Source organism: Scomber japonicus, chromosome 24, assembly GCF_027409825.1.
Source record: "Scomber japonicus isolate fScoJap1 chromosome 24, fScoJap1.pri, whole genome shotgun sequence".
Taxonomy (NCBI): domain Eukaryota; kingdom Metazoa; phylum Chordata; class Actinopteri; order Scombriformes; family Scombridae; genus Scomber; species Scomber japonicus.
Genome location: NC_070601.1, coordinates 1,327,552 through 1,341,355, shown reverse-complemented (window position 1 = coordinate 1,341,355; position 13,804 = coordinate 1,327,552). Strand labels below are relative to the sequence as shown.

At 44.5% G+C, this 13,804-nt stretch overlaps 1 protein-coding gene across 1 annotated transcript; it reads left to right on the top strand.

Annotated features, from left to right (window-relative positions):
• The first annotated feature begins 1,425 nt into the window (after positions 1-1,425).
• Positions 1,426-13,531, top strand: LOC128354304 (transcriptional-regulating factor 1-like). The gene is made up of 7 exons (XM_053314550.1): positions 1,426-1,486; positions 1,581-1,720; positions 2,360-2,463; positions 7,390-7,432; positions 8,584-8,675; positions 8,762-8,875; positions 13,255-13,531. Exons 1-7 carry the CDS (start codon positions 1,443-1,445, stop codon positions 13,267-13,269), a joined length of 552 nt encoding a protein of 183 aa, XP_053170525.1. The 5' UTR covers positions 1,426-1,442; the 3' UTR covers positions 13,270-13,531.
• Positions 13,532-13,804: the final 273 nt, after the last annotated feature.

Here is a 13,804-nt window from a genome sequence, read left to right as displayed (position 1 = left end):
AAAGGAGGGAGGAAGGAAGGAAGGGAGGAAAGGAAAGGAGGGAGGAAGGAAGGAAGGGAGGAAGGAAAGGAGGGAGGAAGGAAGAGGGAGGAAGGAAGGAGGGAGGAAGGAGGAGGGAGAAGGAAGGAAGAGAGGAAAGGAAATAAGGAAGAAGGAAGGAAAGGAGGAGGAAGAAGGAGGGAAGGACAGAGAGCTGAGTGAAGGAAAGAAGGAAGGAAGGAAGAAAGGAAGGAAGGACAGGTGGAAAGGAAGATGGATTAGATGAGAAGTTAAAGAGTTGTAGATGAGCTGCAGAGACTTGGAGAGTGAAGCGTTAAAAACAGAGAGAGACTGGAGGTTGGAAGGAAAGAAGGATGGAAGGAAAGAAGGATGGAAGGAAGGATGGAAGGAAGGAAGGAAGGAAGGAAGGAAGAAAGGAAGGAAGGAAGGAAGGACAGAGAGAGACTGGAGGTTGGAAGGAAAGAAGGATGGAAGGAAGGACGGAAGGAAGGAAGGAAGGACAGAGTGAGGCTGGAGGTTGGAAGGAAAGAAGGAAGGAAGGAAGGAAGGACAGAGTGAGGCTGGAGGTTGGAAGGAAAGAAGGAAGGAAGGAAGAAAGGAAGGAAGGACAGATGAAAAAACAGAGCGAGGCTGGAGGTTGGAAGGAAAGAAGGATGGAAGGAAGGAGGGAAGAAAGGAAGGAAGGAAGGAAGGACAGAGTGAGGCTGGAGGTTGGAAGGAAAGAAGGAAGGAAGGAAGAAAGGAAGGAAGGACAGATGAAAAAACAGAGAGAGGCTGGAGGTTGGAAGGAAAGAAGGATGGAAGGAAGGAGGGAAGAAAGGAAGGAAGGAAGGAAGGACAGAGTGAGGCAGGAGGTTGGAAGGAAAGAAGGATGGAAGGAAGGAAGAAAGGAAGGAAGGAAGAAAGGAGACTGGAGGTTTGGTTTGAGACACGGGCTGCAGAGAGACTGATGTTTATCCAGCAGGCTATTTAAAGAGAGGAGGAGAGGAGAGGAGGAGGAGAGGAGGAGAGGAGAGGAGAGGAGGAGGAGAGGAGGAGAGGAGGAGAGGAGGAGAGGAGAGGAGGAGTGGAGGAGGAGAGGAGGAGAGGAGGAGAGGAGAGGAGGAGTGGAGGAGGAGAGGAGGAGAGGAGAGGAGGAGTGGAGGAGGAGAGGAGGAGAGGAGGAGAGGAGGAAGAGAGGAGGAGAGGAGGAGGAGAGGAGAGGAGGAGGAGAGGAGGAGAGGAGGAGGAGAGGAGAGGAGGAGGACAGGAGGAGAGGAGGAGAGGAGGAGGAGAGGAGGAGAGGAGGAGGAGAGGAGAGGAGGAGTGGAGGAGGAGAGGAGGAGAGGAGGAGAGGAGAGGAGGAGAGGAGGAGGAGAGGAGAGGAGGAGGAGAGGAGGAGAGGATAATGAAGCTCATGTGTGTGTCTCTGATTGGCAGATGGACTCAGTGATGTCGTTTCCATGGAGACGGCCCCTCCCTCTGACTCATCAGGAACCAATAAGCCGTGAGTAAAGTGACGTTCTTTTTTTTTTTTTTTTTTTACCGGTGATGATGTCACTCTCCGATCAGCTGTTAACCCCTCGACCTGTCAATCACAGGCGGATCAACGTGGGGCAGGGCTACCAGGTGGAAGTCCCGCCCCTTCAGGACAGGAAACGCGCCCACTCTGACTCCCACAATGCACTGCAGCTGTGGACGCCATCAGACGAGTTGGAGGATCCTGCCAATCAGCAGAGAGGTAGAGACACAATTACTATCTTCATCATCGTCATCATCATCATCATCATCATCACTTTATCAATGGTTGCTTAATGATTGACACTTTGTACCCTCCTACCTTCCTTCCTTCCTTCCTTCCTTCCTCCATCCCCCTTTCTTCCTTCTGTCATTCCTTCCTCTCTCTCCTTCCTTCCTTCCTTCCTTCCTTCCTTCCTTCCTTCCTTCCATCCATCTGTCCTTCCTCTCTCCTTCTCTCCTTCTTCTCTCTTTCCTCCCTTCCTTCTTTCCCTCCTCCATCCCCCTTTCTTCCTTCCTTCTGTACTTCCTCCCACCCTCCTACCTTCTTTCCTCCCTCCCTCCCTCCAACCTTCCTTCCTTACTTATTTCCTTTCCTCCCTTCCTTCCTTCCTTCCTTCCTTCCTCCTTCCCCCTTTCTTCCTTCTGTCGTTCCTTCCTCTCTCTCCTTCCTTCCTTCCTCCCTGCCTTCTTTCCTTTACTCCCTTCCTTCCCTCCTTCCTCCCTCCCTCACTCTCTCCCTCTCTCCCTCCCTTCCTCCTTTCCTTCCTTCCTTATTTCCTTTCCTCCCTTCCTTCCTTCCTTCCTTCCTCCATCCCACTTTATCAATGGTTTCTTAATGATTGACACTTTGTTGGTCCAGTGGAAGCTCTGCTGACGATGGCGTGCTCAGGCGTGGTGCCAGGGGGCGGGACTAGCCCAGAGTTCACCCTCAACATCCTATCAGAGTGCAGAGGAGACTTCCTGGTAAGAATCTCTCCGTCTGATTGGTTCAAACTCCACATTTAATACTTATTTTTTTACATGATTCATAAACTAGTTTTAAAAGCAGCTTCAGGTTTGTTAAATGACATTTGCACCATTTTTTTAATACCAAAAGTAAGACTGAATGCTCCTGAAAATGTCAAATGGTGTAACCACAAAAGAATGATAGATATTAAATGTTTTATCCACCTAGGGAGGAAGGAAGGAAGGAAGGAAGGAAGATAAAGGAGAGGGAGGGAGGAAGATAAAGAAGAGGGAGGAAGGAGGGAAGGAAGGAAGGAAGGAAGGAAGGAAGGAAGGAAGGAAGGCAGGAAAGATAAAGGAGAAAAAGGAGAAAGATAAGGAAGGAGGGAAGGAAGGAAGGAGGGAAGGAAGGAAGGAGGAAGGAAGGAAAAGATAAGGAAGGAAGGAAGCAAGGAAAGAGGGAAGGAAGGAAGAAAGGAAGGAGGGAGGAAGGAAGAAAGGAAGGATAAAGGAGAAAAAGGAGAAAGATGAGGAAGGAAGGAAGGAAGGAAGGAGGGAAGGAAAGAAGGAAGGAGGGAGGAAGGATAAAGGAGAAAAAGGAGAAAGGGAAGGAAGGAAGGAAGGAAGGAAGGAGGGAGGAAGGAAGAAAGGAAGGATAAAGGAGAAAAAGGAGAAAAATGAGAAAGATGAGGAAGGAAGGAAGGAGGGAAGGAAGGAAGGAGGGAGGAAGGAAGAAAGGAAGGATAAAGGAGAAAAAGGAGAAAAATGAGAAAGATGAGGAAGGAAGGAAGGAGGGAAGGAAGGAAGGAGGAAGGAATTCCTTCAAAATAAAACTACACTTAAACTACTTCACTTGTTAAATTCACTAAAACTAGTCAGTTCCTTCAAAATAAAACTAAACAGCATCGTCATGGTTACTGGTGAGTCCTCAGAGAGCAGCTGCGTCTTCTTAAAATGACTTTAACGACTTCCGCTTGTGCGTTATTAGCTCAGCGAGACGTTACTTTGTGAGACGATGATCGACATTCACACCTCCATTTCAAATATCGCCTAAAAATAACCACAAGTACAGTCCCCACGATATGTTCACCACTTCCTGTCTCCAGCTCTGAACCAGCACGCCAACACAAGATGAAGAGATTATTCACCGTTCTCTCCTCTCACAGTTTTAATTATAGAGACTAATGAAACCACTACAGGGTCAAAGTACTACAGTAAAGTACTAGTACCTCAAACTGTACTACAGTAAAGTACTAGTACCTCTAACTGTACTATAGTAAAGTACAAGTACCTCAAACTGTACTACAGTAAAGTACAAGTACCTCAAACTGTACTACAGTAAAGTACTAGTACCTCTAACTGTACTGTAGTAAAGTACAAGTACCTCAAACTGTACTACAGTAAAGTACAAGTACCTCAAACTGTACTACAGTAAAGTACTAGTACCTCAAACTGTACTACAGTAAAGTACTAGTACCTCTAACTGTACTGTAGTAAAGTACAAGTACCTCAAACTGTACTACAGTAAAGTACAAGTACCTCAAACTGTACTACAGTAAAGTACTAGTACCTCAAACTGTACTACAGTAAAGTACAAGTACCTCAAACTGTACTACAGTAAAGTACAAGTACCTCAAACTGTACTACAGTAAAGTACTAGTACCTCTAACTGTACTGTAGTAAAGTACAAGTACCTCAAACTGTACTACAGTAAAGTACTAGTACCTCAAACTGTACTACAGTGAAGTAAAAGTACCTCTAACTGTACTACAGTAAAGTACAAGTACCTCAAACTGTACTACAGTAAAGTACTAGTACCTCAAACTGTACTACAGTAAAGTACTAGTACCTCTAACTGTACTGTAGTAAAGTACAAGTACCTCAAACTGTACTACAGTAAAGTACTAGTACCTCAAACTGTACTACAGTAAAGTACTAGTACCTCTAACTGTACTACAGTAAAGTACAAGTACCTCAAACTGTACTACAGTAAAGTACAAGTACCTCAAACTGTACTGTAGTAAAGTACAAGTACCTCAAACTGTACTACAGTAAAGTACTAGTACCTCTAACTGTACTGTAGTAAAGTACAAGTACCTCAAACTGTACTACAGTAAAGTACAAGTACCTCTAACTGTACTACAGTAAAGTACTAGTACCTCAAACTGTACTACAGTAAAGTACTAGTACCTCTAACTGTACTACAGTAAAGTACAAGTACCTCAAACTGTACTACAGTAAAGTACTAGTACCTCTAACTGTACTGTAGTAAAGTACAAGTACCTCAAACTGTACTACAGTAAAGTACTAGTACCTCAAACTGTACTACAGTAAAGTACAAGTACCTCAAACTGTACTACAGTAAAGTACAAGTACCTCAAACTGTACTACAGTAAAGTACTAGTACCTCTAACTGTACTGTAGTAAAGTACAAGTACCTCAAACTGTACTACAGTAAAGTACTAGTACCTCTAACTGTACTACAGTAAAGTACTAGTACCTCAAACTGTACTACAGTGAAGTAAAAGTACCTCTAACTGTACTACAGTAAAGTACTAGTACCTCAAACTGTACTACAGTAAAGTACTAGTACCTCTAACTGTACTACAGTAAAGTACAAGTACCTCAAACTGTACTACAGTAAAGTACTAGTACCTCAAACTGTACTACAGTAAAGTACTAGTACCTCTAACTGTACTGTAGTAAAGTACAAGTACCTCAAACTGTACTGCAGTAAAGTACAAGTACCTCAAACTGTACTACAGTAAAGTACTAGTACCTCAAACTGTACTACAGTAAAGTACTAGTACCTCTAACTGTACTACAGTAAAGTACAAGTACCTCAAACTGTACTGTAGTAAAGTACTAGTACCTCAAACTGTACTACAGTGAAGTAAAAGTACCTCTAACTGTACTACAGTAAAGTACTAGTACCTCAAACTGTACTACAGTAAAGTACTAGTACCTCTAACTGTACTACAGTAAAGTACAAGTACCTCAAACTGTACTACAGTAACGTACTAGTACCTCAAACTGTACTACAGTAAAGTACTAGTACCTCTAACTGTACTGTAGTAAAGTACAAGTACCTCAAACTGTACTACAGTAAAGTACAAGTACCTCAAACTGTACTACAGTAAAGTACTAGTACCTCAAACTGTACTACAGTAAAGTACTAGTACCTCTAACTGTACTACAGTAAAGTACAAGTACCTCAAACTGTACTACAGTAAAGTACTAGTACCTCTAACTGTACTGTAGTAAAGTACAAGTACCTCAAACTGTACTACAGTAAAGTACAAGTACCTCAAACTGTACTACAGTAAAGTACAAGTACCTCAAACTGTACTACAGTAAAGTACTAGTACCTCTAACTGTACTGTAGTAAAGTACAAGTACCTCAAACTGTACTACAGTAAAGTACTAGTACCTCAAACTGTACTACAGTGAAGTAAAAGTACCTCTAACTGTACTACAGTAAAGTACTAGTACCTCAAACTGTACTACAGTAAAGTACTAGTACCTCTAACTGTACTACAGTAAAGTACAAGTACCTCAAACTGTACTACAGTAAAGTACAAGTACCTCAAACTGTACTACAGTAAAGTACTAGTACCTCAAACTGTACTACAGTAAAGTACAAGTACCTCAAACTGTACTACAGTAAAGTACAAGTACCTCAAACTGTACTGTAGTAAAGTACAAGTACCTCAAACTGTACTACAGTAAAGTACTAGTACCTCTAACTGTACTGTAGTAAAGTACAAGTACCTCAAACTGTACTACAGTAAAGTACTAGTACCTCTAACTGTACTGTAGTAAAGTACTAGTACCTCTAACTGTACTACAGTAAAGTACAAGTACCTCAAACAGTACTACAGTAAAGTACTAGTACCTCTAACTGTACTACAGTAAAGTACAAGTACCTCAAACTGTACTACAGTAAAGTACAAGTACCTCAAACTGTACTGTAGTAAAGTACAAGTACCTCAAACTGTACTACAGTAAAGTACTAGTACCTCTAACTGTACTGTAGTAAAGTACAAGTACCTCAAACTGTACTACAGTAAAGTACAAGTACCTCAAACTGTACTACAGTAAAGTACTAGTACCTCAAACTGTACTACAGTAAAGTACTAGTACCTCTAACTGTACTACAGTAAAGTACAAGTACCTCAAACTGTACTACAGTAAAGTACTAGTACCTCTAACTGTACTGTAGTAAAGTACAAGTACCTCAAACTGTACTACAGTAAAGTACTAGTACCTCAAACTGTACTACAGTAAAGTACAAGTACCTCAAACTGTACTACAGTAAAGTATTAGTACCTCTAACTGTACTACAGTAAAGTACTAGTACCTCAAACTGTACTACAGTGAAGTAAAAGTACCTCTAACTGTACTACAGTGAAGTACAAGTACCTCAAACTGTACTGCAGTAAAGTATTAGTACCTCTAACTGTACTACAGTAAAGTACTAGTACCTCTAACTGTACTACAGTAAAGTACTAGTACCTCTAACTGTACTACAGTTAAGAACAGTACCTGAGGATTGTGGGTAATGTAGTATTTAGAGTCATCGAGGCTTCTGGGTAATGTAGTATTTAGAGTCATCGAGGCTTCTGGGTAATGTAGTATTTAGAGTCATCGAGGCTTTTCTATGTTTTTAATTTAAGTGTAAAATGTTTGAGAATAACTTTATAAAGTAGTTTTTTTATAATCTCAGCTCTGAACAGAAGATGATGAGATTATTCCTCTCACAGTTTTAATTAGAGTCTAATGAAACCACTACAGGGTGATTTCAGAGTAAGACTCCTCGTGTATTTCATGGTTAGAATGATGTTAGTTACAGTAGTAGTAGTTACAGTTAAAGTCTGATTGTCACTAAGGGGAAAATATGAGTGTTACTTTGAACTTCCTGTTTGTGCTGTTTTTATCTCCCAGCTGACGGTGGAGAAGCTGCTGTCGACTCCTGAAACTCAGTCAGGTCAGCCGCTGCTTCTTCTTCTTCTTCTTCTTCTTCTTCTTCATACATCTACACGACACAAACACACCTGTATTTGTTAAACTGTTTTTAAGCTGTCACGACCTCGAGAAAGCCATCCATGCCCTAATAAGTTCAAGGTTAGACTACTGCAATACACTTTATGTCGGCGTCTCCCAGTCTTCTCTCAGTCGCCTTCAACTTGTGCAAAATGCTGCTGCCCGTCTTTTAACCAACACTGACAGACGTGTGCACATCACTCCTGTTCTTAACTCCCTCCATTGGCTTCCTGTCTTTTATAGAATTGATTTTAAACAGGGCTGTCAAACGATTAATTATTTTTAATCGAGATTAATCGCAGTTTCCATAGTTAATCGTGATTAATGGCGTTTTGAATAGCATGTTTAAAATCCTGTTATTTTCCATTTGAAGGCAGTTTTAAGCCCATAATGTAAAGCATTTCTTACCAGAGTGTCTTAACTGGGAATCAATCACGGCTCTGCTGCGACTCCCACACTCCAAAATGGTCCTTTGGTGGAGCTGAGGCTGGCTTGGCTGCACCTGGGTGTTTAGCGTGGAGGTGCTAACTCAAACTCCACGTACTCCGGTGGTAGTTAAACTCCGTTTGACACAGGTTGCATTTTACTTTTGACTTGTCAACTGAAGCGTCTGGAAGTGTTTTAAAGTTAAACAAGCCGTTCAAAAGTCCAGTAGCTCTCTTACTTTCCATCAGCGCGGTAGGTTTACTGCAGGAGGCCACTTCAAAGCATAGCGCTACAGCTAGAGGAGCCGTCTACGGGGGAGTAGAAGGGACAAAAAGGCTTGCAACATTAAAATGAGATTAAAAAGAATTAATGCGTTATGGATTGCATTAATCTGATCGCGATTAACGCGTTAACGCTGACAGCCTTAATTTTAAACTTTTAATGTTTGTTTTTAAACATATCACAACCAGCTCGCCCAACTTTGATCAAGAGTACAGCAGATTGGAGATGGTTGCTTCCTACTTGGGGACAGTGATAAAAACCTGACTCATGATCTCAACACTTCAACAATCTGCAGAGATTAGACTCTCCTGTTGTCCTCAGGTCAAGGAAGGAAGGAAGGAAGGAAGGAAAGAAGGATATATTATAAGAACTGTTCCCTGTGTGCAGCAGGTGGTGTCCGGTGGAGTCCAGCTGAGAGGAAGCTGATGGTCAAATCTCTGCAGCTTCATCAGAGAGACTTCAGGAGCGTCCAGAAAGCCGTGAGTCTCAAAACGCTTTGTCCTGAAACACGCTTCAAACTATCAGCTGTTACACACTTCCTGTCTCGCTGTGTCGCTGCGTTCAGGTGCAGACCAAGACCCTCCCTCAGTGTGTGGAGTTTTATTATCTGTGGAAGAAGAAGCTGAGTCTGAGCGCCAGGACCACGGCCGGCCTCACCGTCGCTCTGCCCGACAAAAACGTAAGAAACACGATTTTTACAAATATTAAAGAATGAGATTTAATCCTTCACCATCCTAGGAAAAAAGATATAGATTTAACCCCTACCCCATCCTAGGAAAGAAAATATAGATTTAACCCCTAACCCATCCTAGGAAAGAAAATATAGATTTAACACGTAACCCATCCGAGGAAAAAAAATATAGAAGGTTTAACCTGCAGGAGGCACCAAAATATACATTACATACTAAAATTAAAGTACAAGTACTTCAAACTGTACTGCAGTAAAATAGTAGTACCTCTAACTGTACTACAGTAAAGTACAAGTACTTCTAACTGTACTAGAGTTAAGTACTAGTACCTCAAACTGTACTACAGTAAAGTACAAGTACCTCTAACTGTACTACAGTAAAGTACAAGTACCTCTAACTGTACTACAGTTAAGAACAGTACCTGAGGATTGTGGGTAATGTAGTATTTAGAGTCATCGACCAAACTGAAGGATTAAAACTGGAGTCAGTCACTTTTTATTTATTATGTATTTAAAGGATCACCACGAGGCTTCTGGGTAATGTAGTATTTAGAGTCATCGAGGCTTCTGGGTAATGTAGTATTTAGAGTCATCGAGGCTTCTGGGTAATGTAGTATTTAGAGTCATCGAGGCTTCTGGGTAATGTAGTATTTAGAGTCATCGAGGCTTCTGGGTAATGTAGTATTTAGAGTCATCGAGGCTTCTGGGTAATGTAGTATTTAGAGTCATCGAGGCTTCTGGGTAATGTAGTATTTAGAGTCATCGAGGCTTCTGGGTAATGTAGTATTTAGAGTCATCGAGGCTTTTCTATGTTTTTAATTTAAGTGTAAAATGTTTGATAATAACTTTATAAAGTAGTTTTTTAGGTTAGGGGTAGTCAGGGTGGGTTAGGGTGGGTTAGGGTGGGTTAGGGGTAGTTAGGGTGGGTTAGGATGAGTTAGGGTGAGTTAGGGTGGGTTAGGGTGAGTTAGGGTGGGTTAGGGGTAGTTAGGGTGGGTTAGGGGGAGTTAGGGTGAGTTAGGGTGAGTTAGGGTGGGTTAGGATGAGTTAGGGTGGGTTAGGGGTGAGTTAGGGGTAGTTAGGGGTAGTTAGGGGTAGTTAGGGTGGGTTAGGATGAGTTAGGGTGAGTTAGGGTGGGTTAGGGTGAGTTAGGGTGGGTTAGGGGTAGTTAGGGTGGGTTAGGGGTAATTAGGGTGAGTTAGGGTGGGTTAGGGGTAGTTAGGGGGAGTTAGGGGGAGTTAGGGTGAGTTAGGGTGAGTTAGGGTGGGTTAGGGTGAGTTAGGGTGGGTAAGGGGTAGTTGGGGTGGGTTAGGGGTAATTAGGGTGGGTTAGGGGGAGTTAGGGTGAGTTAGGGTGGGTTAGGGGTAGTTAGGGGGAGTTAGGGGTAGTTAGGGGTAGTCAGGGTGGGTTAGGGTGGGTTAGGGGTAGTTAGGGGTAGTTAGGGTGAGTTAGGGTGGGTTAGGGGTAGTTAGGGGTAGTTAGGGTGGGTTAGGATGAGTTAGGGTGAGTTAGGGTGAGTTAGGGTGAGTTAGGGTGGGTTAGGATGAGTTAGGGTGGGTTAGGGGTGAGTTAGGGGTAGTTAGGGTGGGTTAGGGTGAGTTAGGGTGGGTTAGGGGGAGTTAGGGTGAGTTAGGGTGAGTTAGGGTGGGTTAGGATGAGTTAGGGTGGGTTAGGGGTGAGTTAGGGGTAGTTAGGGTGGGTTAGGGTGAGTTAGGGGTAGTTAGGGTGAGTTAGGGTGAGTTAGGGTGAGTTAGGGTGGGTTAGGATGAGTTAGGGTGGGTTAGGGGTGAGTTAGGGGTTGTTAGGGTGGGTTAGGGTGAGTTAGGGTGGGTTAGGGTGGGTTAGGGGTGAGTTAGGGTGGGTTAGGGTGAGATAGGGGTAGTTAGGGTGGGTTAGGGTGGGTTAGGGGTGAGTTAGGGGTAGTTAGGGTGGGTTAGGGTGGGTTAGGGGTGAGTTAGGGGTAGTTAGGGGTAGTTAGGGTGAGATAGGGGTAGTTAGGGTGGGTTAGGGTGGGTTAGGGGTGAGTTAGGGGTAGTTAGGGTGGGTTAGGGTGGGTTAGGGGTGAGTTAGGGTGGGTTAGGGTGAGATAGGGGTAGTTAGGGTGGGTTAGGGTGGGTTAGGGGTGAGTTAGGGGTAGTTAGGGTGGGTTAGGGTGGGTTAGGGGTGAGTTAGGGGTAGTTAGGGGTAGTTAGGGTGAGATAGGGGTAGTTAGGGTGGGTTAGGGTGGGTTAGGGGTGAGTTAGGGGTAGTTAGGGTGGGTTAGGGTGAGTTAGGGGTAGTTAGGGTGAGATAGGGGTAGTTAGGGTGGGTTAGGGTGGGTTAGGGGTGAGTTAGGGGTTGTTAGGGTGGGTTAGGGTGAGTTAGGGGTAGTTAGGGTGAGTTAGGGTGGGTTAGGGTGGGTTAGGGGTGAGTTAGGGTGGGTTAGGGTGAGATAGGGGTAGTTAGGGTGGGTTAGGGTGGGTTAGGGGTGAGTTAGGGGTAGTTAGGGTGGGTTAGGGTGAGATAGGGGTAGTTAGGGTGGGTTAGGGTGGGTTAGGGGTGAGTTAGGGGTAGTTAGGGTAAGATAGGGGTAGTTAGGGTGGGTTAGGGTGGGTTAGGGGTGAGTTAGGGGTAGTTAGGGGTAGTTAGCCGTGAGACAGTCTGATGTTTCAGGTCAGTAAACTTTTAGACGGTGAAACAAATGAAACTATAAAAGGCTGAATGAATAAAAACCACGGAAACCAAATTCCTGTTATCACTCCACATAGACACACACACACACACACACACACACACACACACACACACACACACTTCCTGTCAGCGCTGTCACGTTTCGGAACAGTGTGACTTAACAGAGTGTGTGTGTGTGTGTGTGTGTGCGTGTGTGTGTCTCTGTGTGTGTGTCTCTGTGTGTGTGTGTGTGTGTGTGTGCCTGTGTGTGTGTGTCTCTCTCTCTATGTGTGTGTATGAGAGTGTGCGTGCGTGTGTCTCTGTGTGTGTGTCTCTGTGTGTGTGTGTGTGTGTGTGTGTGTCTGTGTGTATGTGTGTGTGTGTCTGTGTGTGTCTCCGTGTGTGTGTGTGTGTGTGTGTGTGTGTGGGTGTGTGTGTGTGTTACTCCGTGTGTGTGTGTGTGTGTGTGTGTTACTCTGTGTGTGTGTGTGTGTGTGTGTGTGTGTGTGTGTGTGTGTGGTCAGACCTCATGAGTCGACGTTATTTTTCCATCAGTGTCATTTCGCTCATAGTTGTTTTTTTTTAATCAGCTTTTATTTTGGCGGTCATCTAGATTTCTGATCTAGATGTCTGATCTACGTCAGCTTCCTGTTTGTCAACCTTTTTTTTTTTTATGATCGTGTCTGTTTTTAACCCTTTACATGACTCCCTCCCTCCTTTCCTTCCTTCTTTCCTCCCTCCTTTCCTTCTTGCTTCCTTCTCTCTTTCTTTCCTCCCTCCTTCCTCCCTCCTTCTTTCCTTCCTTCTTCCCTCCTTTCCTTCCTTCTTTCCTTCCTTCCCTCCTTTCCTTCCTTCTTTCCTCCCTCCTTTCCTTCTTTCCTTAATTCCCTCCTTCTCTCTTTCTTTCCTCCCTCCTTTTTTCTTTCCTCTCTCTTTTCCGTCCTCCCTCCTTTCCTTCCTTCTTCCTTCTTTCCTTCCTCCCTCCTCCCTCCTTTCCTTCCTTCTTTCCTTCCTCCCTCCTTTCTTCTTTCCTCCCTCCTTTTCTTCCTCTCTTCCTTCATTCCTTCCTCCCTCCCTCCTTCTCTCTTTCTTTCCTCCCTCCCTCCTTTCCTCCCTCCTTCATTCCTTCCTCCCTCCTTTCCTTCCTCCCTCCCTCCTTCTCTCTTTCTTTCCTCCCTCCCTCCTTTCCTCCCTTCCTTCCTCCCTCCTTTCCTTCCTCTCTCCCTCCTTCTCTCTTTCTTTCCTCCCTCCTTTCCTTCCTCTCTCCCTCCTTCTCTTTCTTTCCTCCCTCCGTCCCTCCCTCCTTGTCTTTCTTTCCTCCCTCCTTCCTTCCTTCCTTTCTTCCTTCTTCCTCTCTCCTTTCCTTCTTTCTCCCTTCTCTCCTTTCCTTCCTTCTTCCTTCTCTCCTTCTTCCCTCCCTCCTTTCCTTCCTTCTTCTGAAACAGAATGTAAGAGTTAAAAGTTGCTGTTTCATGAGGACGTTGTTGTATTTTCGGTTTCTCTGACGTCGCTTTGTGGTCAGATGTGTGATGACGGCCGCTCTGCACTCTTCGTTACTATGGCAACTGAACTCTGTGTGAACTCCCGGATTAGCCCCGAAGTTAGCCGGCTACTAGCTTAATCCTGCTGCTCCGTGAGGATAATGCGCCCCCTGGTGTCTGAATGTGGTACTTCTCTTTTCTCACTCTGTCTCTTTTCATCTGTGTGTTTCTCTGCAGGGTCAAAGGTCGTGAGGACGGGTCACGAACCAGCAGGACTGTCGACCAATGGAGCAACACACTACACACACACACACACACACACACACACACACACACACACACACACACACACACACACACACACACACACACAGATATATCTATATGTTGTTATTAAAGCTTAACCCTCCTGTCGTCCTCCCGGGTCAAATTGACCCTGTCTCTTTTGACTGTTCCTTCTTTCCTTCCTTCCATCCTTCCTTTCCTTCCTTCCTCCCTTCCTTCTTTCCTTTCCTCCCCCCTACCTTCCTCCCTTCCTTTGTCCTTCTTTCCTTCCTTCCTCTTTTCCTTTCTCCCTCCCTTCCATCCTCCCTCCCTCCTTCCTTCCTTCCCCCTTTCCTTCCTTCCTTCCTTCCCCCCTCTCTTCCCTCCTTCCTCCCTCCCTTCCCCCCTCTCTTCCCTTCTTCCCCCCTCTCTTCCCTCCTTCCTTCCTTTCTCCCTTCCTCCCTCCTTCCACCTTTCCTTCCTTCCTTCCTCCCTCCCTCCCTTCCCTTCTCTTCCTTCCTTC